We start from the raw sequence: 20,779 nt of genomic DNA, 5'->3' as shown, positions 1-20,779 counted from the left end.
AGGGCCTGTGGGAAAGGGGTCTGGGAAGAAGGTGGTCAGGGCCATGAGGTTGAGCCCTGCCAGCCCTGTGGAGGTAAGGGCCCAGAAATAGGGTGGTGTCTGCATGTGGGTTGAGGATTTGGGGGTACATACGGAAAGCTGGCTGTGGGGCCTGTCCTCTCCCCACAACTTAGGGAGTGCTGGTCAGGTTGCCTGTCCAGCTGGGTGCTGGCTCAGGAATGCATGTCCAAAATAAGCCTCTCTAATGACCTCATGCATTTCTTAGCTGCTTTCATAAAGTTAAATTGAGTTGAAATGAGGGTGTCACTCTTAAGCCTGGGGAAATGGTCCTATGAACTTGATGAACTTGCCTGGGGAAATGGTCCCATGTCAGGAGCCTTGAGGGGGGCCTGGCCCCAGGAGGGTGGCAGGACACTGGTCAGTGATAGGGGTCAGCAGCAGCTGCTCAGAGGTACTGTCCTGCAAGTGACTACCAGCCTAGGCCCTGTAGGCAGGGGGGCGGTGTTGGGCAGGGGAGAGGGGACCACAGAAAGGGGTCCTAATCACATGGGAGCTGGTGACAGGCAGTGCCCTGGTCCGTGATTTCCCAACTGTCCAGTGGGGCCAGGTGGCCTGGGTGCTGGCAAGCTCCACCTGCCATGGCCAAGGACAGAGAAGACCCTGGGCAGAGACTGTCCCCCTCGAGCTCTGGGCAGATGCTGACTGAGATTGTCTTGCAGCCGCTGGGCGCAGCAGTTCCCGGAGCCAGTCCCTGCGGTCCACAGATGCCCGGCGGCGTGAGGATCTGGGGGATGAGCTGCAGCATTTCGGGTTCCCAGCCCCCCAGACTGGTAAGCTAGCAGAGGGGGGAAGAACAGCCCCAGGTCCTCGGGAAAACACCACCAACTTGTAATTGCTGCTCATTATAAGCAATAACTTGCGATAATAAGACTAACCCTTTGAGTACCAGGCTCTTGTCTTCAGGCAGACTGGCTTTAGGGGAACTGGTGTCAGGTAAAGGGGCCTATCCCAGGCCACACCCCAGGGCCCCAGAGAAGGCACAGATGGCCTTTAGGGCCTCCTGTCCTAGTGGGAAAATGGCCCATCCTTGAGCCCAGGCCCTGTTGCCTGTGCCCAATGGGATAGCCCTCTCCTGGGGGGTCTGGGTGGCTCCTGGATAAGGCAAGGGCAGGCCCATGATACTATAGTCTGGCCCACAGGTGACCCAGCAGCGGAAGAGTGGTCCCCGTGGAGCGTGTGCTCCAGCACCTGCGGCGAGGGCTGGCAGACCCGCACGCGCTTCTGCGTGTCCTCCTCTTACAGCACGCAGTGCAGTGGGCCCCTGCGTGAGCAGAGGCTGTGCAACAACTCGGCAGTATGCCCAGGTGGGCGTGGCCACAGGGGCAGGGCAGCAAGTGGGGTGGGGACTGGGGCAGCAGGGGCGGGAGCATTGGGGATGGGGGAGGCAGAGGGCAGTGGCGCCTTTCTGTCCCTCTGCAGTGCATGGTGCCTGGGATGAGTGGTCACCCTGGAGCCTCTGCTCCAGCACCTGTGGGCGTGGCTTTCGGGACCGCACACGCACCTGCAGGCCCCCGCAATTTGGAGGCAACCCCTGTGAGGGTCCTGAAAAGCAAACCAAGTTCTGCAACATTGCCTTGTGCCCTGGTAAGTGAGAGGGAGGGCGCTGTGGGCCATGGGGGGTGAGTGAGCCAGGCAGAGCCAGTCCCAGGAGCCTGGTTTTCTCACCTGGTGTTCTCACCATGTTAAGTGGTGGGTTCCTAGGGTGTGTCCTCAGCCATGTACAAGTGTCCTAAAAGTCACCCCTACAATCACTATACATAGGGAAAATGGGGAATTTGGGGAATTACAGCTAAATGTAGCTATTATTTACAAAATATTCATTACACAATTTTACAAAATATTTTCACATATTGGTCACCTCTTTGTAAAATTGTGTAATGTATACTTTATAGCTAAATAAAGATACATTTAGCTATAATTTCCCACTTTTCTCTCTGTATGGCAGCTTTAGGGGGGACTTTTGGTATACCCTGTATTAGGTTGCATGGTGGGGTGGCTCCTGGGGGGTTCACACTCCTGTCCCAGGCTGGGTGTGGGGTCAAAGCCTCTTGGTGTGTTCACACCTTTGTCCCCCGCTGGGAGCTGGGGTGCTGGCCCCCCAAGGTGTTTGCACCCCAGTCGCGGGACAATCCATGGGGTGTGGGTGTTCACGCCGACTTCCTATCTTCCTCCTCCCCTGGGCCGGGCAGTGGACGGAAACTGGAATGAGTGGTCGAGCTGGAGCGCCTGCTCGGCCAGCTGCTCCCAGGGCCGTCAGCAGCGGACACGCGAGTGCAACGGGCCTTCCTACGGGGGCGCTGAGTGCCAAGGCCACTGGGTGGAGACGCGAGACTGCTTCCTGCAGCAGTGCCCAGGTCAGGGCTGCCTTGGGCCTGGGGGCTCACAGGAGCCTCCAGGGAGGGACAGGCCCCTTTGGGGGTTATTGTGGGTCCCCGCATATGATCATGGGGGAGCAGGGTGTGCAGCAGGGCATGGGGCCACTGGGAAGCAGGCACAGGTGAGGCATTTATTTCATCCTGTATCCAGCTGACCTTGGGTTTCTCCTCTCCTGGTCTCAATGTCCTTTCTCCCATTGCTTCCCGCCCCTGGATCCCTGTGTCTCCCTATCCCCATGTCCTATGTCCCTACCTGTGTGGCATGGACTCCTGGGTCTCTCTGTCACACCCCTATGCTATGGTCCCCACATCCCTGCATCCCCATGGCCAACTCTGCAGTGGACGGCAAGTGGCAAGCCTGGGCGTCCTGGGGCAGCTGCAGCGTCACATGTGGGGGTGGCAGCCAGCGACGGGAACGTGTCTGCTCTGGGCCCTTCTTCGGAGGAGTGGCCTGCCAGGGTCCCCAAGATGAGTATCGGCAGTGCAGTACCCAGCGGTGTCCTGGTAAGACCCCTCCCACACCACAACTGGGGGGACTGGGAGGACTCAGGGCTTGGGCATGACAGCAGACTTCTCAGAGGGATCTTAGCCTTCTGAGCCTGCTGCCAGCACTCAGCTCCCCTTTCCTGGCCCCTACTGCTCCCATTGTCTCTGGCCCCTTGGCAGAGCCCCATGAGATCTGTGACGAGGACAACCTTGGGGCGGTGGTCTGGAAGGAGACCCCAGCGGGAGAGGTGGCTGCTGTCCGGTGTCCCCGCAATGCCACAGGTGAGGGCAGAGAAGGGTGTGAAACAATGAGGCCAGCTCCATGCAGCCGTCAGTGGGGACAGAGCCCAGACAGCCACATGCACCAGCCAGGCAGTAGGGGCCAGGAGACCAGAACTGCACGTGGGGACACTGGTGGCCACTGCATCCTAAGCTTTCACTGAGGGCCAGGGCCTCACTTCACATGAGATGTCCAGTAAGCCTCAGCGAACACATGACATGTTTACAGGTGGACAACTGAGGCACAGGGAAGTTAACACCCTTGGCCTGGGCTTGCAAGGCCAGTGAGTGGAGATCCCTTTGAATGTCAGCAGCCTGAATTTCCACACCAGCCTTGAGAAGTGGCTGGGGACTGAGGAGTGGATGAAGCAGGGCGGGCGCCATGGGGAAGGGGCTTGGCTGCACTGAGGGTTGGTCTCCTCTGCCCTTCCTGTGTGAAGGAATGTGGGTAGTTTTTATGTCTGGGAGAAAGCAAGCTCTACCTTTTTTTGCTGTGTGACTTTGAGAAAGTGACTTAATCTCTATGAGCCTCAATTTTCTTGTCTGTAAAATGAGGCAATATAGGCCTCTGCACAGGGCTGCTGTGGGGAGGGCTGGGGTAGTCCTGGGACAGGAGTGGCAGCAGGGGCTGTGTGCTGCTAGCCACAGCTGTGGCTCCCCTGCCTTTTTGTTTACACGCGATGCATGGTCTTGGTCGCATATTGCAAGCCCTGAGACGCATATGAAGAAGGCAAGCCTCAGAGCCTCACATGGCAGTGGCCTTCCCTGACCTCTGTCTGCGGATGTGGCATGTCTCTCGGTGCCCCTCGTTTTTGGCCCCCCCAAGTGAAGCCATCATGTCCCTTGGTTGTGTAGCAGTTCCTGCAGGGTGTCAGGCCACAGTGCTTTTCTGTGGCTAGCAGGGTCTGTGTGCCCTCAGCTGTCCCCACTTCTCTGGGGATTTCCTGGGAGTGAGGTGTGTGTCAGAGGGGGGTGCCTGTGCGTAAAGCTGTTGACACCTGATGCCACACGGCACCCTGAGCCTGCCCCAGTGTCTCTGGGCCAGGCAGAGGAGCCATAGCACAATGGATGTGGCCAGGCAGGGGGCCAGGTGCTGGCTGTCCGGGGTTCTGGGTCGGAAGGGGCTCCACAGGAGGCCCTGGGAGAACTCTGAAGCTCTCTGGCTTGGCCAAGAGTTCTATCTCCATGCAGTGGGGTCCCTGAAGGTTTGGCATCTGCTGAGTCCCAGCACCTGGTACAGGTGTCCTCCTTGAAGGAGGAAGTGAAGCCAGCCTAGTCCTGTACCAACTGTGCCTCTTGGTGTGAGGCTATGGGCAGCCTGTCCCAGGGGGCCAGAACATCCTATCCTGAGGTCTCCTGCCTGAAAGTCCTGGGTGGGGTTCCTGTGCTGGGCACTGAGCATCTTGCCTGAGAAGTGGGAGGTCTCTCCAGGCCTCATTCTGCGACGCTGTGAGCTGGACGAGGAAGGCATTGCCTACTGGGAGACCCCCACGTATATCCGCTGTGTCTCCATCGACTACCGAAACATTCAGATGATGGTAAGGGCTGGTGTTGGGGTTTCCAGCCCTGTCCCCATACCTCCAAGGCCAGTCCTCTGCCCTGTCCCCTAGAAGCTCTGGTCCCATGACACACCCACTATTTAGACATGAGGCTGGCACTGCAGAGGGTTCTCTAGGCATGGGAGGTCCTTGGTACCTGCCTGGACATGTCCTGCAGAGGTGATGGCATCCAGCCCTCTCCACCCTCCCCAGACCCGAGAGCATCTGGCCAAGGCTCAGCGAGGGCTGCCTGGGGAGGGGGTCTCAGAGGTCATCCAGACACTGGTGGAGATCTCCCAGGATGGGACAAGCTACAGCGGGGACCTGCTCTCCACCATTGATGTCCTAAGGAATATGACAGAGATATTCCGGAGGGCATACTACAGCCCCACCCCGGGGGATGTGCAGGTAGGCTCCCAGGGCACCATTCTGGAGGAGGGTCAGCTGGGAGAGGGACTAGGGAGCCATCCTGGAACCCCCATCCAGAGGCTGAGTCCCAACACAGGCCATGGCCTGGACTGCATTCCTGGTCACAAGCTGAGCTCTGATCCTGGTCACAGGCTGAGCCCCGATCCTGGTCATAAGCTGAGCCCTGATCCTGTCGCATACCGAGCCCTGATCCTGCTGCTTCTTCTCTTTCACTGGAACCTTCTTCCTCTTCCTTCCAGAACTTTGTCCAGATCATCAGCAACCTGCTGGCAGAGGAGAACCGGGACAAGTGGGAGGAGGCTCAGCTGGTATGGACATGTGTGGGGTCCTTGGGCTAGCAGGGTCAGGACCAGTATAGGCATATCTGGTGCCTGGACATCACAGGCTCTCCTGGAGTCAGGCCCCACTAGGCACTGCAGATGGCTCTGGGTTCAAATCCCAGCATGGCTTCTTGCCCATTGCGTGACATAAAGTCACATTGAGTGTCACATAAAGTGACATTGAGTCACATAAACTGAGCCTCTGTTTCCTAATGTGTCAAAGGACAGAAGCTCATCTTGTAAGGCTAGAGTGGTGGTGGGAAAGTTAAGGACCTGGTGGTTCTTTCTCTTGGGGTGGAGCACTCTACCACCTTTCCTCCCAGGCCCACCTTGAACCTGCTGCTACTCCTGTCAGCAGGGCAACATCTGTGGTCCTCTGGTTCCCAAAGGCCTCCCCCAGCCTGGGCCCCCCACTGGGCCAGAGCAGCCCCACTGGGCTTTAACGCTGTCATCCAGAGAGTAGTGGTGGGTATACAGAGGTCACCAGCTCTGCTGCCTTGAGTGGCAGAAAATGACCAAGAGCACCTGGAGAAAGAGGAGTAAGTAGGAAGGGAGGTGGAGGGCTGGGGAAGGCGACATGTGTCCAGCTAGGCATGTGAGTGGCCTTGTAGAGCCGTGAGGCGTGTCCTCCATGCTGCTCACCACACCTGCTCCCCAGATGGGTCCCAATGCCAGGGAGCTGTTCCGGCTGGTGGAGGACTTCGTGGATGTCATCGGCTTCCGTATGAAGGACTTGAGGGATGCATACCAGGTGACAGACAACCTGGGTGAGTCCACCCCTCCCTCTGCTCACCCCCACGCCTTGCTCTGCAGCCCTGGGCAGGGCCCTTCTGCCTCAGTCTCCTCATCAACATAGAGGCAGCAACCAGATGCCCTGTGGGCCACTTGGGTTACACAGACCAAGTCTTGGGATTGATGAGGGAGTTCCTAGTCTCAGCCCAGACCACACCCTGATCTCTGGGACTCCTTGGGGTCTGTGCACAGGCAGCCTTGGCCCCTCCCTGAGGTTTGCAGGCAGAACTGTGTGGCCCCGTCCGGGTCCCAGAAGCACCTCATTAGAGGGCCTCAGGTTCCTTATTTCTGAAATGAGGGGATGATGGCGCCACCTGAAGGGGATGCAGGGAGGGGAGGATGGTGCCTGGGGCCTGGAGGAGCATGCAGCTGTTGTCACACCTCTCATGGGGCACATTTCCCAAACCTTCCCGTCCCAAACTCCTTCATAGTAGAGGACCCAGGAGTGGGCACCCGTCATAGCTGTGACCCAGATAGCACCAAGGAGGAAAATTGTCACCTCTCTTATGGGACACTTTGCCTCTAGTGATGTGACCAAGGTCAGCTGAGCTTTGTCAGCACATATGCCCTGGTAATGCCTGAGTGGAGGTAGGCACAGAGCTGTCCTGGGCCAGACAAACATTCCCATGTCTTCTAAGCCGGAGGCTGGAGTGCTGGCCTTACCTTCCACTTTAGGGGCTTAGGATCCCAGAGCTGAGACACCTCTGATGCTGCCTGGGCCAGCCCTCACCTCACGGTCTGTCAGAGGTCTCCCAGTCAGGGGAGTCAGCCCAGCATCAGCATTCCAGGTGCTAACTTCCTCCTCAGCCCCGTGTTCTAGGTGAGGTACTCATGGTCCCATAGGAAGGGTGCAGGATGGGCCGTCGGCCTTGCTGGCCAGGACGTCACTGTAGCAAGTGGCTGCCTAGGCACCCAGCATGGCCCAGGACCTGTTTCTGCCGTGGGGTGCCACTCTGAGCCAATGGACATTCAGGGCCTGGGCTCCTGGTCACCCCTCATCACCCTTCCATTCTGCCACCTGTTGTAGCCTACATGTCATGAGCCAGCCACCCCAGGCCCCTGCTGGCCCAGTTCTCTGCACACCTCATGCTGTCTGCCCACTTTCTGTTGCTGTGACTGCTACGGAAGAGGTAGTCTGAAAAGAACAGGATTGATTTGGCGCAAGGCTCTGGACCCAGAGTAGTGGAGGGGCATGGCGTGGTGCTGGCGAGGGCCTCTTACTGAGTCACCCCTGCAGAAGCCGGTACAAGGCGAACCTGAGCCAGTTGGCTGCTCGGGTCTCTCTTCTTCCTCTTGTAAAGCCCCTGGTGCCATTTTGAGGGACCCTCATGATCTCATCTAATCCCAACTACCTCCCAAAGGCCCTATCCCCAAAATCATAACATGCAAATTGGGGATTCTGTTTCCAGCAGGAGCTTCTGCAGGACACGCCTAGTGGCTCTGGGCGTGTCCCACAGGACCTGCTCACCCCGCTATCAGCTATCAGCCTCTCACTTGCCCTTCCAGGCCGCGGCTCTACCCACCCCCACCATTAGCTGCTGAGCACTGGAGGCCAGAGGGAGAGGGCAGCCCACGCACCCCTGCCCAGCCCACACCTATGTCTGCACTCCACCCTCCACTGTTCTCACAGCAGCCCTGTGCCCTGGGTTCTCACCTCTGTCTGTCCAAGGACATTGTTCCAGCCACCTCCTCTGCCCCTGCTCCCCCCAGCCCTTTGCACACCCTCCTCCTCACTGCCAGACTGCGTGCCTGCCCCTCCTCTCAAGGGCACCCTCTGCTTCTATCAGGGTCATGGGGACATCTAGAGGGCAGAGCTCCATGGTCAGCCCCTGGTGCCCCACCAGGTCCTTCGCAAGCACAAGGCACTCCTGGTACCGCTGCCCCCTCAGTCCCCCACTCCCGCCCAGGGGCGCCTATCCAGTGAGCAGCCCCACCTTCCCCAGGTCTTCATCTACAGGTCACTTCTCCAGGGAGCACTTCCCTACCTCCCTGTTTGGAAGTGTCCCCTCTCCACTGCCCAGAAGACCAGGTACCATCTCTTTCCCTCTGCCTGGCTTTCTGTCTGTCCCCCTTCTCCTGGCAACTCCAGGAGAGGTTTCCATGTGCAGTTCCTGGCACACAGTAGGTGCTAAGTAAGTGCACCAAGTGAAAGGCTTCGTTCGTTTGTTTACCCATTGGTGAAGCACACTGCAGTGAGGGCTGCTGTGTTTGGGGCACTGGGCTCCTGCCCCCCAGGGTTCCTGTGGGAAAGCTGCCTTAGTCCACAGAGGTGACCACACAAGTCCAGGCAAGGCAGTGCCAGTGTTGGTTGGTAAGGCAAGACAGCCTGGCGGGAGCCCCTCTGCCCCTGAATCTGACATGGGCTGCTGGTGAGAGGGCACGGAGCCTCTCCATGGGGACTACTGCTGTCTGCCCTGCCTTATTCTCCCAGGCCTGCTGCCCCATCACCCCTGCACCCAGACTTGGGGAGCCATGGGTGTCAGGGAGCCTCTCAGGCCCCCTCTGAGGCTAGAGAGGGAGCCCATCCTGGGCTATGTTCTCCAGGAAGGAGCTCATTGGGCCTGTATGGGCCAGGCTCCCAGTAGGAGGGGTTGGGGGACATCTCCAGCAGCGCTCCTCCCTAGCTGCATGTCCCCTTAGGCTCTCCCCAAAGCCACACCCCTCACCACCCATGCTTCTCCACCCTAAGTTCAGGGACCCTTCACAGAGCAGGAAAGGAAGCTTGGGGAGCCCTCCCAGTGCAGCTCATGTGAGGAGGGGCTGCCCCATCCCCTTCTAGCCCTACAGTGCAGGGGAGTGTGTGAAGAGGCCAGAGCTGGAGGGGGCAGCTAGGCACCTGCATCCTGGCGCTGCAGGGGGACACAGAGGTGGGCCTCTCTATTAGCCACAAAGTACACCCCAGAATCCTCCTTGATCACCTTCCAGGCCATGAGGTTAGGCATGGCCGAAACAGGGCCTGAGTGCTCCTGGGGGCCGCCGCAGGACCCCTGACAGGTCAGACTCTTTAGGACCAGGGCTTGTTCGTGGGTATCACTGGAGTGGGGGAGGGAGGGGGCAGCGGTGTCAGTGATGCCCACGAACAAGCCCTGGTCCTGAAGAGTCAGGTCCGACCTCACCTGCACTCACCCCCTCTTGCTGCCCCTGCTCTGCAGCCCACGGAGGTCAAGGACACAGCCCACCTACCCCTGCAGCATCAGCCTGCATACCCATGCCTGCTCTCCAGCCCCCACAGCTGTGGCCCAGGTGTGTGACCTCTGTCTCTGTCTTGCCCAGTCCTCAGCATCCACAAGCTACCAGCCAGTGGAGCCACAGATGTCAGCCTTCCCATGAAGGGCTGGAGGGCCACAGGCGATTGGGCCAGGGTGCCAGAGGACAGGGTCACTGTGTCCAAGAGTGTCTTCTCCACAGGGCTCCCAGGTGAGGACCCTGGAGAGTGAGAGTGGGTGGGGAGGGCTATCCCGGAGAGCAGTGTCCCCACCCTGGGAAGTACCTTCTGGAGTCCAGCCTGCTGCCCCCAGAGGGGAGCATCCCGCTGCTTCTCATTGCTCCAGGTGGTCCCCTTCTCCAGGAGGCCCTCCTTCCCCTCCCTGGTGGCAGGACTTATGGTCAACCCCATGGCCCAGACAGTCTGCTGATGGGATGAACTGGACCACCTCCCTGCAGGGAGGGACAAGGACTCTGGAGTCACACTGCAGGGACTGGCACCTGGGAAGAGAAGCCCTGTCTGGCCCGCTCCACAGCTCTCACCAGGCCATTGCCCCAGCTCCCCAGCTCCCCAGCTTCAGTGCTGCGATGGGGTGTGGGGACAGGCCTCCCTACTAGCTAGGGCCATGGAGGGAGGGCAGGTTTCAAGCCACACAGGCAAGCCCCACCCAGCTGCAGTAGAGAGATAACAGTGTGCTCTCTTCCAGAGGCTGATGACTCGTCTGTGTTTGTGGTGGGCACTGTGCTCTACCGAAACCTTGGCAGCTTCCTGGCCCTGCAGAGGTGAGGTGGGCAATGCTAGGTGGGCAGGGTGTACAGAACCCCAGCCACAGGAGATGGGGGAGGTTGGGGGGAGCCTGGAGGAGATGGGGACAATGGGCAGGGTACAGAGGGTGGCCAGGGCTGCAAGAGCCCTATGTGAGCATCAGAGGACGACCATGGGCTCCTCAGGGCTTGGTCTCCGATGAGCTCTGCTCCTCTGGCTTCCCACCAGGAACACGACTGTCCTGAACTCCAAGGTCATCTCTGTGACTGTGAAGCCCCCTCCTCGCTCCCTGCGCACACCCTTGGAGATTGAATTTGCCCACATGTACAATGTGAGTGTCCTCTGTGTGTGCACTTGTATGCACACCTGTGTTCATGAAATTCCTATCACACTTCTTAGGCAGTAATGCCTTGGGGCCTCGAGGCAGGAAAGTTGGAGAAGCTGAGGCTCAGAGAGGTACAATGACTTGCCCAGGGTCACAGAGCAGGTTCACCTACATCTGAGTTCATTCTTGGGTCCAACCACTCCTCTCTCAGCTTCTTAGCCTGCTTGTTCCCCAGAGAAAAGAGGGGCACCCCTTTGCAACAGAGCCTGACCTGCACTTCCTGCCCCCTGCACACTTTCCAGCCCTGGTTCCCTTCCCACCAGGTTCTTGACTCCCTTCCCCCGGGGTGGACACCAGGCCTAACCCTGCAGGCTCCCAAAGATCTTAGTGTGAAAGCATCCTCCCAGAACCACCTAGGATAGGCACCTGGGGTCTGGGTCAGTGCTACCACGTGCCCTCAGACAGGCACAATCTCTTGAGGTGTATGCCTGGCTGTGTACCAGGTGGTGGCAACCTTGGTTCCTGGCTCTGTGGGGCCTGTGGGTGCTATCAGGCTCACTCAGGGCCTCCTATAGCTCATTCTGGGCTCTGCTCCTCAGGGGTCCCCCAAAACCTCAGAGGAATAGGAGCCAAGATGCCCCCTGGGTAGGCTGAGAACCAGAGCCCTAGGCCAGGATTGTGAGGAGTCAAGGGAAGAAATCTGCCCTGTCCTTCCCACCTCCCTCTGCCAGGCTTCCTGCCTTAACACATGTGAAGAGATGAGCCTGAGCGAGGACTGAGCAGCTCCTGTGAGTGCTTGGAGCACTGCCCTCGTGAGCGCTGGTCCGTGCTGCTGTGACTGCCCTTCCTGGCAGCACCGGTGCCCAGCAGGCCTGGCAAAGGCAGCATCCCAGAGCACACTCTTGGACTTAGCCAGTAGGACCTTAGACATCAGAACAGCACAGTGGCATTTGCTGAGGCCCCACTGAATGCCCACCTAACCCTTGCTCATTCTGCCCAGGGAGGAGTCTTCCCATTACCCTGCTTGGCATCAGGGAAGATGGGTTCCAGTCCCTGCTGCCCAGGCTGCCATAGTACCTGGCCTCAGAGAGTGGACAGGAACTACCAAGGCCATACAGTGGGCAGTGGTGGTGGGAAGGAGGCCAGGCCCTGGGACCTTGGGCCACTCCCAGATCTGCACTGGGCTCAGTTTTCTCCATGTTTGGGGGCCCAGTGAGGCTGAGCACCTTCTAACCTGTGGGTGGGTCCTAGCAGTGACCAGTGGGTGGGGGCTAGTCGTGGTGGGCCCTCCTGATTTCTCCCCATCTTTCCCAGGGCACCACCAACCAGACCTGTATCCTGTGGGATGAGACAGATGTGTAAGTTCACCAGGGTTTCATGGCTTTGGGGCTCTGGGGTGGGCTCCAGGGAGCTGACCAGTGGCAGGGAGATGTGAGTTTTAGGTTGGGAATCGTGGTACCCTGGTCCATCTGTGGACTGGCTCAGTCCTCCCCACTGTCCCTGCCCAGATCTGCTTGAGAACCCATGCCTGGTCTCCCACCTCCCTTCCAGGAAATTGCAGTGAGGGGAGGAGGGGGCATGGAGGCAACCCTGGGTGAGGTGATAGGCATGGCCTGCCCTCATCTTGGCCTTTGGGTCTGAGGGTGCGTGCCAGGCGCCCAGGAGCTGGGGAGCATTGCCACAGCCGATGGGGGCAGCTTTGGGTATGACTAGAGGATCAGGGTAGGCAGATGGGGTGCGGGCTCCTGGGGACCTCGCCATGCTGCGTGGCCACGTGGTCTCAGCTCAGTTCTTTAGCAGGCGAATGTTAGGTGGCAGCTGCCTCAGGTATAGCAAGGACGAGGTGAGGGGAGCCGAGATCAGGGGCCCCATGTGGGAGTGCCAGAGTGAGGCTGTGGGGGGGGGGGCGGGAAGGGGCCATATTCAGTCAGAGGGAAGCGTCTTGCCAGAGGCCCCCACCGTGAGTACCCCCAGGGATAGCTGAGATAGAATTTGAGGAGAGGGGGCTGGGCCTTGCTTACCCTTTGGGGCTCTGGCAAGCATCAGGGAGGGTCTGGTCACTGGCCACCTGCCTCCTGCTGCTGTGTATCCTTCGAGTCCTGCTGGCCCAAGGCCTCCCTGTGCCCCAAGGAATGAATGTGGCCACCTGGGCATTGGTGGCACACTCAGTGGTCCCTCGTGTGGTGGGCACGCAGACAGCTGGGTGTCCTAGGGGCTCAGGGAAGGTGTCAGAATGTCTGTTGCTGCAGGAAAGTGGGGTTGCCCTGCCGTGATGGAGAGGCTAAGGCTCCAAGAAAGGCACGGGTGGGTGCAGGGGTGAAGGGCTGCAATATGGTGAGAGGCCAAATGGTTGAGGCTGTTGTGGGGTTGGGTGGCCACCCCCATCAGCCACATCCATCCACTCTTAAGACCATCAACCCATAGCCTGCCGTCCTTCCTCTGTTGATTTCTGACCCCTGGGAATTTCACTGCTCTAGGAGGTCCTGCCCTTAGCCTCCTCCTCTCCCTAGTGAGGAGGAACAGTGACCAGGAAAACTGTGATGTCAGGTCATGCATGTCCCAGCAAATGGAGCTAGCAGGACTGGGTGGGCTTTGCGCCTTTCCAAGCAGGGGCATGGGTGCCTCTTTTGAGCAGAGGCCTGGCTGGCCCAACCCTGTGCAGGTAGGGGCCGCCTAGGCCCTAAGGCAGGAGTGTGCAGCCTGTACCTTGCCCTCACGACCTCTCCTCCCTACTGGGTGGCCCCTGCTGGCCCTTCCTTTGGCCAATAGCCTAGGGGCAGCTCTCTGGCTATTGATCTTTACTCTGGGTTTTACAAGTATTGCAAGCTCTTTATCCAAAGAGAGAAATCAGAAAAGGGCGGAAAAAGAAGCCCTGGTGGTCCAGGAGACTGCACAGGCCTCCCCTGTGGTTTGTATTTCCAGGGTGGAGGCTATGGGCTGCCCCCGTCTTGCCCCGACCCTGCCACAGCCTCTCCCCATAGCCCAGAGCCCACTCTTGGAGCTGTTCCCAAGCAGTAGCTCCTAGGGCCGGTCCCTCCTGGTGGCCTTAGGGAGCCTCCCTGCTTCCCATTAAGCTAAACATTTATGGGACAGCATCCTTGGACGGCTGCTTTGCCCATGCCTCTGACTGTTCCTCAGGGTCGAGTCCCCAGACCAGACAGCTCTTGGTAGTAAATTGTTCTGAGAAAGGAGTGATCCATCATCTCCTTTTGCCCCCTGGGCAGCAGGCTGTGAAAGGCCTGGCCAGCCCTGCTGGGTCCAGGACACGGCCCTAGGCACCCAGCTATGGCCAAGAGGACATGCTGTATAACTGTGGGTAGATCCTGCCCCTGCAGCCTCCACTTCCTGTCCTATGGCCAGAATCTTACTGCTTTCCAGTAGGGGTCAAGGTAGACAGAGGACTGTGGCCACATCCTCGAGCATTGGCAGGGCCTGCTCTTCCTTCCACAGGTGTGGGGGGACACCCCAGGACCCACCTGTCCCAGTCACTAGCTAGATGAGCTAGAATGTGAAAGTCTTGATACCTGGGGGCTCAGGGCCTTAAGGACAGGAGGAAGGTACCAGTGTAGCCTAAGCAGGGCCTGGCAGCACCATACCCACCATCCCCGTGGGCTTCCTGACACAGCCTGGGCTCTGACTGCACCTCCTGCTTCTGAGTTGTTGGGGACCCAGTGTGCTGACTGAGGCCATCAGCTTGGGGACCAGGCGGCCTGGGATCTAAGAGAGTGGGTCATGGCAGATGGGGAGTCAGCCCTTTCCTCCTGCCCATGACCTCCCACTGCTCAGAGTTGGGTGTCCCACCCTCCATAGCTCCTGGGGCCACTGGGTGCCCTGTGAACTGGCTGAGAGGAGCCCTGGGTCTGCCTCCACCCATGCACTGGGGAGTGGGCCTATGTTTTTGTGCACCAACATGAAGACGAGTCCTGTGGCAGAGAGGGATATGTGGACAGTGCAGTGGTTTATAGGGGAAAGGGGTATGAGGCCATCAGTGACCATCTGCTGAGAAATAGTGACCTCTTAGATCAGTGGTTCTCAACCTGGGGTCACGACCCACAGGAACTGTATTAAAGGGCCACGTCATTAGGAAGGTTTAGGACCACTGTCTTAAATCCAGAATTATGCTCCATAACTGAACCTTGATCTCAGTCAGATGGACTTTTACTGTGGTCACACACTGTGTTCTGACCCTGGTCAAGGGACTAAGCCCTGATCCTGTTTACTTACTGAGCTTTGACCCTGGTCACAGTCTGAGGCCTGATCTTGGTTGTACACTAAGCCCTAATCCTGGTTACACTGAGCCCTGATCACACTGAGCCCTGATCCTGGTCGCTCACTGAGCCCTCACTCTGTCACACACTGAGCCTTGACCCTGGTCTCAGACTGAGCCCTGATCCTGTTTGCACACTAAGCCCTAATCTTGGCCACACACTGAGCTCTGATCCTGGTCACAGGCTGAGTCCTGCTCCTGTGTCTCAGCTGGGATAACTTGTGCACGTTCACGTGCAGTATGCATATGTCATACGCTTGCCTGCGGGGCCACCTCCTCTTGCAGCTATGTGCACAGATTCCTTTCTTCCAGGAAAGAATGCATCAGAGGCTTCCACCACTGTGCAGATCCTCTAACTGCCTCCCCAGTTACACACACACTTGCACATGTGAGCTCAGTGTCCACACTCAAGGCACTGCTTGTGTTCTATAAACTTTGGGCCCAAGAGCCCCTGGAATCCCCCTTGCCCCAGCAGCCAGAGGAATGTGACCAAGTCCCACACTCTCAGGCCCAGACACCTAGAGTCATCAGTCCTGAACCCCAGCCTGGCAGCATGACCCCAGGACTTCTGTTCCCCCATACCCCTGCACTGCCTGGCTCCTGGCAGTGGAGGCCTGGTCAGAGAGGGAGACTGGGGTGGGGGGAATGGGGAACAAAGGGGGCCTTGTAGAGTTCCCAGATGTCCAAACCAGTAGAGACTACCTGTACCTTAGCACATCCTATATAGATCCTTAGCCACGTGTGTCTCAAGTGGAGGGGGCAGTGACTGTGTGTCAAAGTCGTATCTGTACCCCCAGAATTGAGCACCTCCCTGTGTGGATCAATAATAGTTTACAAGCAAGTAATGATCGGGTGGTTAGATGTAGGGATAGATGGTAACTGTATCCATGGGGGTGCTGTGGACAAGAGGCTGTGTGCCAGGGGCTGCTGGTGCTAGTGCTAGTCTATGTCTGCCCCAGGCCCACTCCACACAGAGGGCCCCGGCTAGGGGCAGCTCTCCTGGAAGACACTCAGACCCAGATTCAGGAGTGCGGGTGTGGGCTCCCCAGTGACAGGGAGACAGTGGAGGAACAGTGAGGAGGCTGGGTGCATGATCAATGAGAGATGATGGAGGAAAGTGTGGGTGGAGATGGGGGCAGGCAGAAGGGGAGAAGGCCGGAGGCGGCTGGCAGGATGGGGAGCGCTTCAGTCTCCCTGGGCTGCAGGCAGATGACCAAAGTCACCGGCAACACAGGGACTTAAAATAACAAAAATCTATTCTCATAGTTCTGGCAGCCAGAATTCTGAAATCAGAGTGTTTGTAGGGCCACCCTTCTTTTGAAGACTCTAGGGAAGATTCATTTCTTGCCTTTCCAGCTTCTGGTGACTCTAAAGCCATTCCTTGGTGTTCCTTGGCTGGTGGAAGCATCTGTCCCTACCTCCAGCTTTACCTGGCTCTCTCCCTTGTGTGTTTGTGTGTAAGGATACCAGATACTGTATCTGTGGCCCACCCTAAATCCAATATATTATCTTAAGATATCCTTACTTATGTCTGTAAAGACCCTGTTTCCAAATAAGATCAGTCACAGGTTCTGGGGGTTAAGATTTTGACATATATTTTGAAAGGGACACTATCAAGCACACTGTTGACAGAGCAGTGAGTGATAGATCGATGTGTAGGTAGATGGGTGTGTGGGTGGACCATGGGCTAAGAAAAAGATAGAGATGGGTGATGCGTTGACAGAGGCCAGTAGCACACACTGGACACTCAGCTCTGTGGTCCTGAATGGACAGCTCCCTGGTGCTTCTCCCACTTGAGAAGTTGCCTATGGTTTGCTGTCTTTTTATTTGTTTAAAACAGCTTTAGTATTTTATTTTTTATTTTCAAAATATTAAGGGGGCACAAATTTTTTCTTACACAGATAGCTTTTGCAATGCTCGAGTCAGGGCTATAAGTGTGCCCATCACCAGAATAGTGCTCATTGCATCATTAGGTAGTTTTCTGCCCCTCCTCTCTGCCCTTCATCCCCATTCTGCAGTCTTTTTATACTCCTTTTAAAAAAAATAAACAACCCAGAGTTATACAGAGTGTATAAATAAAAGGTGGGGGAAGTCCTCACAAGTGAGGTCTGGAGCGGTGATGCAGGAACAGGCCAGGGCACAGGACTGAATCCCTCATCCTGCTTCCCTAGCATGGTGGGAGATGTCCTACCAGATGACAGCAAGTGAGGGCTCTGGGAAGGGCAGGGCTTCCCGTGCTCCTGGGTCCACATCCACACTGACTATAAAGGCCCTGAGAAGTCCCACAAGAGGCTCCTGTTGGCCAGCTTGGGAGTTTCCTTAGTCTGAGCTCTGGGCACCCTTATTCTGCCTGGCACAGCCCTGAGCCAACAGAGCAGGCCCTGGGACAGGCTGGGTTGGTGTGTGGTATGTGAAGGGGGACATTTGCTGAGCTCCTTTCCTGAAGCCTGCCCCCAGCCAGACACTGTTAGCTCTGCCTCATTTCACTCACACGGCTTCCTTAGCCTGCCAGTTCTTGTAACCAATTTTATAGCTGAGGACACTGAAGCCCGGAGCACTTCTCTGGCAAGCCCAGGGTCCCCATGTGGACCATTTCAGCAGGTCAGTTGTGCTGGATGAGGCTTGGGAACCAGGCTTAGCCCCACCCTGGGGTCCTTGTCAAAGCAAGCATCCGGGTCCCTTTAAGAGCCTCACCCCCTCCCACCCCTTTCCTGGTCTCCTTGGAGAGGGCAGTTGAGGGGGGTAACGGAAGGAAGACTTGGCAGGGTCCCACAGGGGCTGTCAGCAGCCGGTTCCCAGCCCGGTTTCTCCCACGCCAGCTGGTTCCTGATGTGGGGGGTGGGCAGGGGGAGGGGCATCCTCAACACAGAAGGCCTCTTTGGTGGCCTGGGATGGGCCCCAGGATCCACACCCATGAGCAAGCAAGGAAGAGAGGGAGGATGTGTTACTCCCCTGGACTTGGGTAGGGGCCCAGGGTGGGGGAAGGGTGGAGTGCTGCCCTCAGCAACAAGACCACCGTGCTGAGCACCACATCCTCTGGATCTCTCTTTCTGTCAGTCCCTGGTTGGGCAGTGGGGCAGCGGGACCTCTGTGGGCTGCAGTTTCCACACCTGCAGAGGGGCTCCCTACATGTGTGAGAGCTGGGAGAATGGGCAAGGCCCACAGGTCATGCCCACAGACAGGACTTCATGGTCTAGACTTGAGGTAGGGGCATTCCTCGGCCCTCCCGAGATCCCTGCAGCAGGGATGGACCCAGCTCTTTAGCCTGGCCTGCAGGCCTCTCACTGCCCCACCCATGGCCTGCTCCATACCTGACCCACTTGTCCCTGCCCTGCAGCTTTGCAACTCTCCCTAGGAGGCCCCTGCCAGTTTCCAGCATCCCCACACTGTCCTCACCAGCACGTCCCTATTTTCTGTCAGCCCCAAGGGCTCCCACACACATGGTTCCAGTGCACACAGAACATTTGAGAGCTATATGGTCAGGGAACCAGATGTGCCCCATTTCAGTGGGTCTGGGGCTCACTCACTCACTCACTACCTGGGCACATCTTCCCTCAAGGGGCGTTCACACTCCACATGCCCAAGGAATGCCTACGGGGGATACCCTGCCCTAAAGAGCTGCCCCCATTCAACCCATGGGGAGAAGGATCCATAAGGAGGGAAGGTGGGGAGGCAGGGAGCCTGAACTGCCCAGGACATGTCTGTGGGCCTCTGGGGACCTGTTCAGGTCCCTGTGTCATGAGGACTTGGGGTCTGTTGCTCTTATAGATGGAATTGACAGGCCATTACAGTCCTTCCCTCTGGCTCAGGAATCTCTCAGCCTGCTGGCCGTGCAAGTCCAGGCCTCAGTTTCTTCATCTATGCAATGTTACAAGATAGCTGCCACCCCCAGGGCCACTGCAGACAGTGTCTGCCCTGCCCCCAGTCTAGACAGCTGCTGCCAGCCCCTGCCCAGTGCCTTCAGGCTGTGGCTGCCCTCCCCCCACCAGGCCCCCATTCTCTTTCTGCCAGAAGAGCCCTGCTGGACGCTTGGCCTCTGCAGTGCCCAGGAGACATGGCCAGGGGGGATGACCCTACTTCTGCCATGGAGTAGGGTCAGGTGGGCCCCAGAAGACATACCCCCCCACCTGCCTGCCCAGACCCCTGTCCCTGGGGAGCCTGCCCACTGTTCCTCAGGACTTCCCTGCTGCAGGCTGTCCATCTTGGCCACACTGTTCCTACCAGCCATTCAATCTGTCCTCCTGCCCATCCCTGGGCCAGTCCTAGGCAGCTAGGGATGTTGGGGCTCACACCCTGGCCTTTCTCTTTACTGACAGGGTGACCTGGCCAGCAGGGCATGTTGGGCCAACTCAGAGTGGGCTTCTTGGGGGTGGAGCATGAGGTGGAGGGTACCTGGCAGAAAGCGGCACCTGCAGAGGCCGACAACACAGAGTGCTGCTAAGTGAGTGGTCAGTGAGACAGCAGGCAGGCCGTAGGCTGGCGGGGCTGCTCAGGCCTAGGGCCCCATCGGCTCCTTACTTAAATCCCTATGCCTCTTTTTAGGAGCAGAGAAGGTGAGCCCTGATATCTACTAGCCCTGACATGTGACAGGCCCTGCCCTGGGACAGGAAGCCAGGACTCAGAATGGTGACTGTGCTTGCCTGGGGTCCCCCAGTAAGCTCATGTGTTGAGGGATCCTGCAGTGTCCACTGGACTCCTTCACACCCAGATGGCCCCAGCACCATCACAGCCAGCTCTTCAGGCTTGGTGGCCATACCTGGCTCCTAGGGCCTCTGGTGGTGTTGGCTGTGTCTGGGCCTCCCTCAGTATCAATGGATCTATGACTGGAGCCTTCAGGGGTTTCACGTTCCCCACCACACCAGATGTCAGTTTCCTGGTTCCCGCCTGGTGCTGCCTAAATCTGGGCAGGCAGATGGATGTATCTGTTAGGCCCCCTGTCCACCTCCCCCACGGTGGAGGTCCCTCCCTGGCATGGGATAGCCATGAAGAGGCGGGATGGGGACAGGTGGAGGGGTGGCTGCAGAGGGTGTCACAGGGACATGCCTGGGAGGATGTGAGCCTCCTCCCTCACCTGCCTAGCACCTGTGGAACTCTTCTGAGGTGCAATCACTTGCTTATTGCAACAGAAAGAGTCAAAATCAAAACCACAGCTTCCCAAGAAATGCAGTGGTTCGCACCCCTGATGTTAGTAGGGAGGGAGTGGTAACAGACTGTTCTCATCTCTGTGGGGGGGGGGCAACTTGGAACAGGGGAAAGTAGGATTTGGAGTAGCCACAAGAAGGACTTCCAGATTAGCAGAGTGACCATGGGTGTCTATTCTTCTGCCTTGACCTTGGTGCAGAGGTGCCTGAAAGCAGGGAGGTGGTGAAATGATCTTGAGGTCAGCTGAGCAAACTGTGTCTTTGGGGGTCAGATGAGCTGGGAGATGCCTTGAGGTGAGTGGTCAGGGATGACAGGCATTGGTAGTGGTGTGGCTGCCTGGGTTCCAGTTGCCATGTGTTGATGATGACAATGGTGGTCAGTCCTTCTGCAAGACTGGTTCTATCTGCACTGTGCCCTGGACATGGTGAGTTCTAGATAAATTCTTGCTGAATGTCTGGGATAGTGATTACCAGGCTAGTATCAAATCTGTTGAGGTAGTAGTGGTGATGAGAGCACAGTGATTTTGCTTATAGTGGGGGTAAGGCTTGGACTATAGGTCATCAGGTGATGATTGTGGTGTCATGAAGAAAGTGTAGAGGGCTATGGTGGTGATGATGGTAGTGTGATGGTAGTGATGGTGGTAATCATGGTGGTGATGATAATGGTGGTAGTGGTGATGATGTTGGTAGTGATGGCAGTGGTGGTGGTGGTGAGGTGGTGGTGGTGATGATGGTGGTGGTGGTAAGATGGTGATGGTGATGATGGTGATGGTGATGGTGGTGAGGTGGTGGTGGTG

At 57.7% G+C, this 20,779-nt stretch overlaps 1 protein-coding gene across 1 annotated transcript in view; it reads left to right on the top strand.

The window, feature by feature from the left end:
* ADGRB1 (adhesion G protein-coupled receptor B1) overlaps positions 1-20,779 on the top strand; it is a 69,118-nt gene that overhangs the window by 9,413 nt on the left and 38,926 nt on the right. Inside the window, exons 3-17 of the mRNA XM_003803271.2 lie at positions 720-830; positions 1,200-1,364; positions 1,480-1,644; positions 1,693-1,701; positions 2,250-2,414; positions 2,775-2,939; positions 3,102-3,203; positions 4,632-4,738; positions 4,952-5,146; positions 5,407-5,475; positions 6,146-6,254; positions 9,553-9,696; positions 10,191-10,266; positions 10,478-10,580; positions 11,889-11,932. Of these exons, the coding sequence (XP_003803319.1) occupies positions 720-830; positions 1,200-1,364; positions 1,480-1,644; positions 1,693-1,701; positions 2,250-2,414; positions 2,775-2,939; positions 3,102-3,203; positions 4,632-4,738; positions 4,952-5,146; positions 5,407-5,475; positions 6,146-6,254; positions 9,553-9,696; positions 10,191-10,266; positions 10,478-10,580; positions 11,889-11,932 (1,729 nt within the window). The remainder of the gene's footprint in view (positions 1-719; positions 831-1,199; positions 1,365-1,479; positions 1,645-1,692; positions 1,702-2,249; positions 2,415-2,774; positions 2,940-3,101; positions 3,204-4,631; positions 4,739-4,951; positions 5,147-5,406; positions 5,476-6,145; positions 6,255-9,552; positions 9,697-10,190; positions 10,267-10,477; positions 10,581-11,888; positions 11,933-20,779) is intronic.

Source organism: Otolemur garnettii, unplaced genomic scaffold (genome assembly GCF_000181295.1).
Source record: "Otolemur garnettii isolate 467f Iridium unplaced genomic scaffold, OtoGar3 scaffold00291, whole genome shotgun sequence".
NCBI lineage: Eukaryota > Metazoa > Chordata > Mammalia > Primates > Galagidae > Otolemur > Otolemur garnettii.
This window is presented reverse-complemented; position numbering and strand designations above follow the sequence as displayed.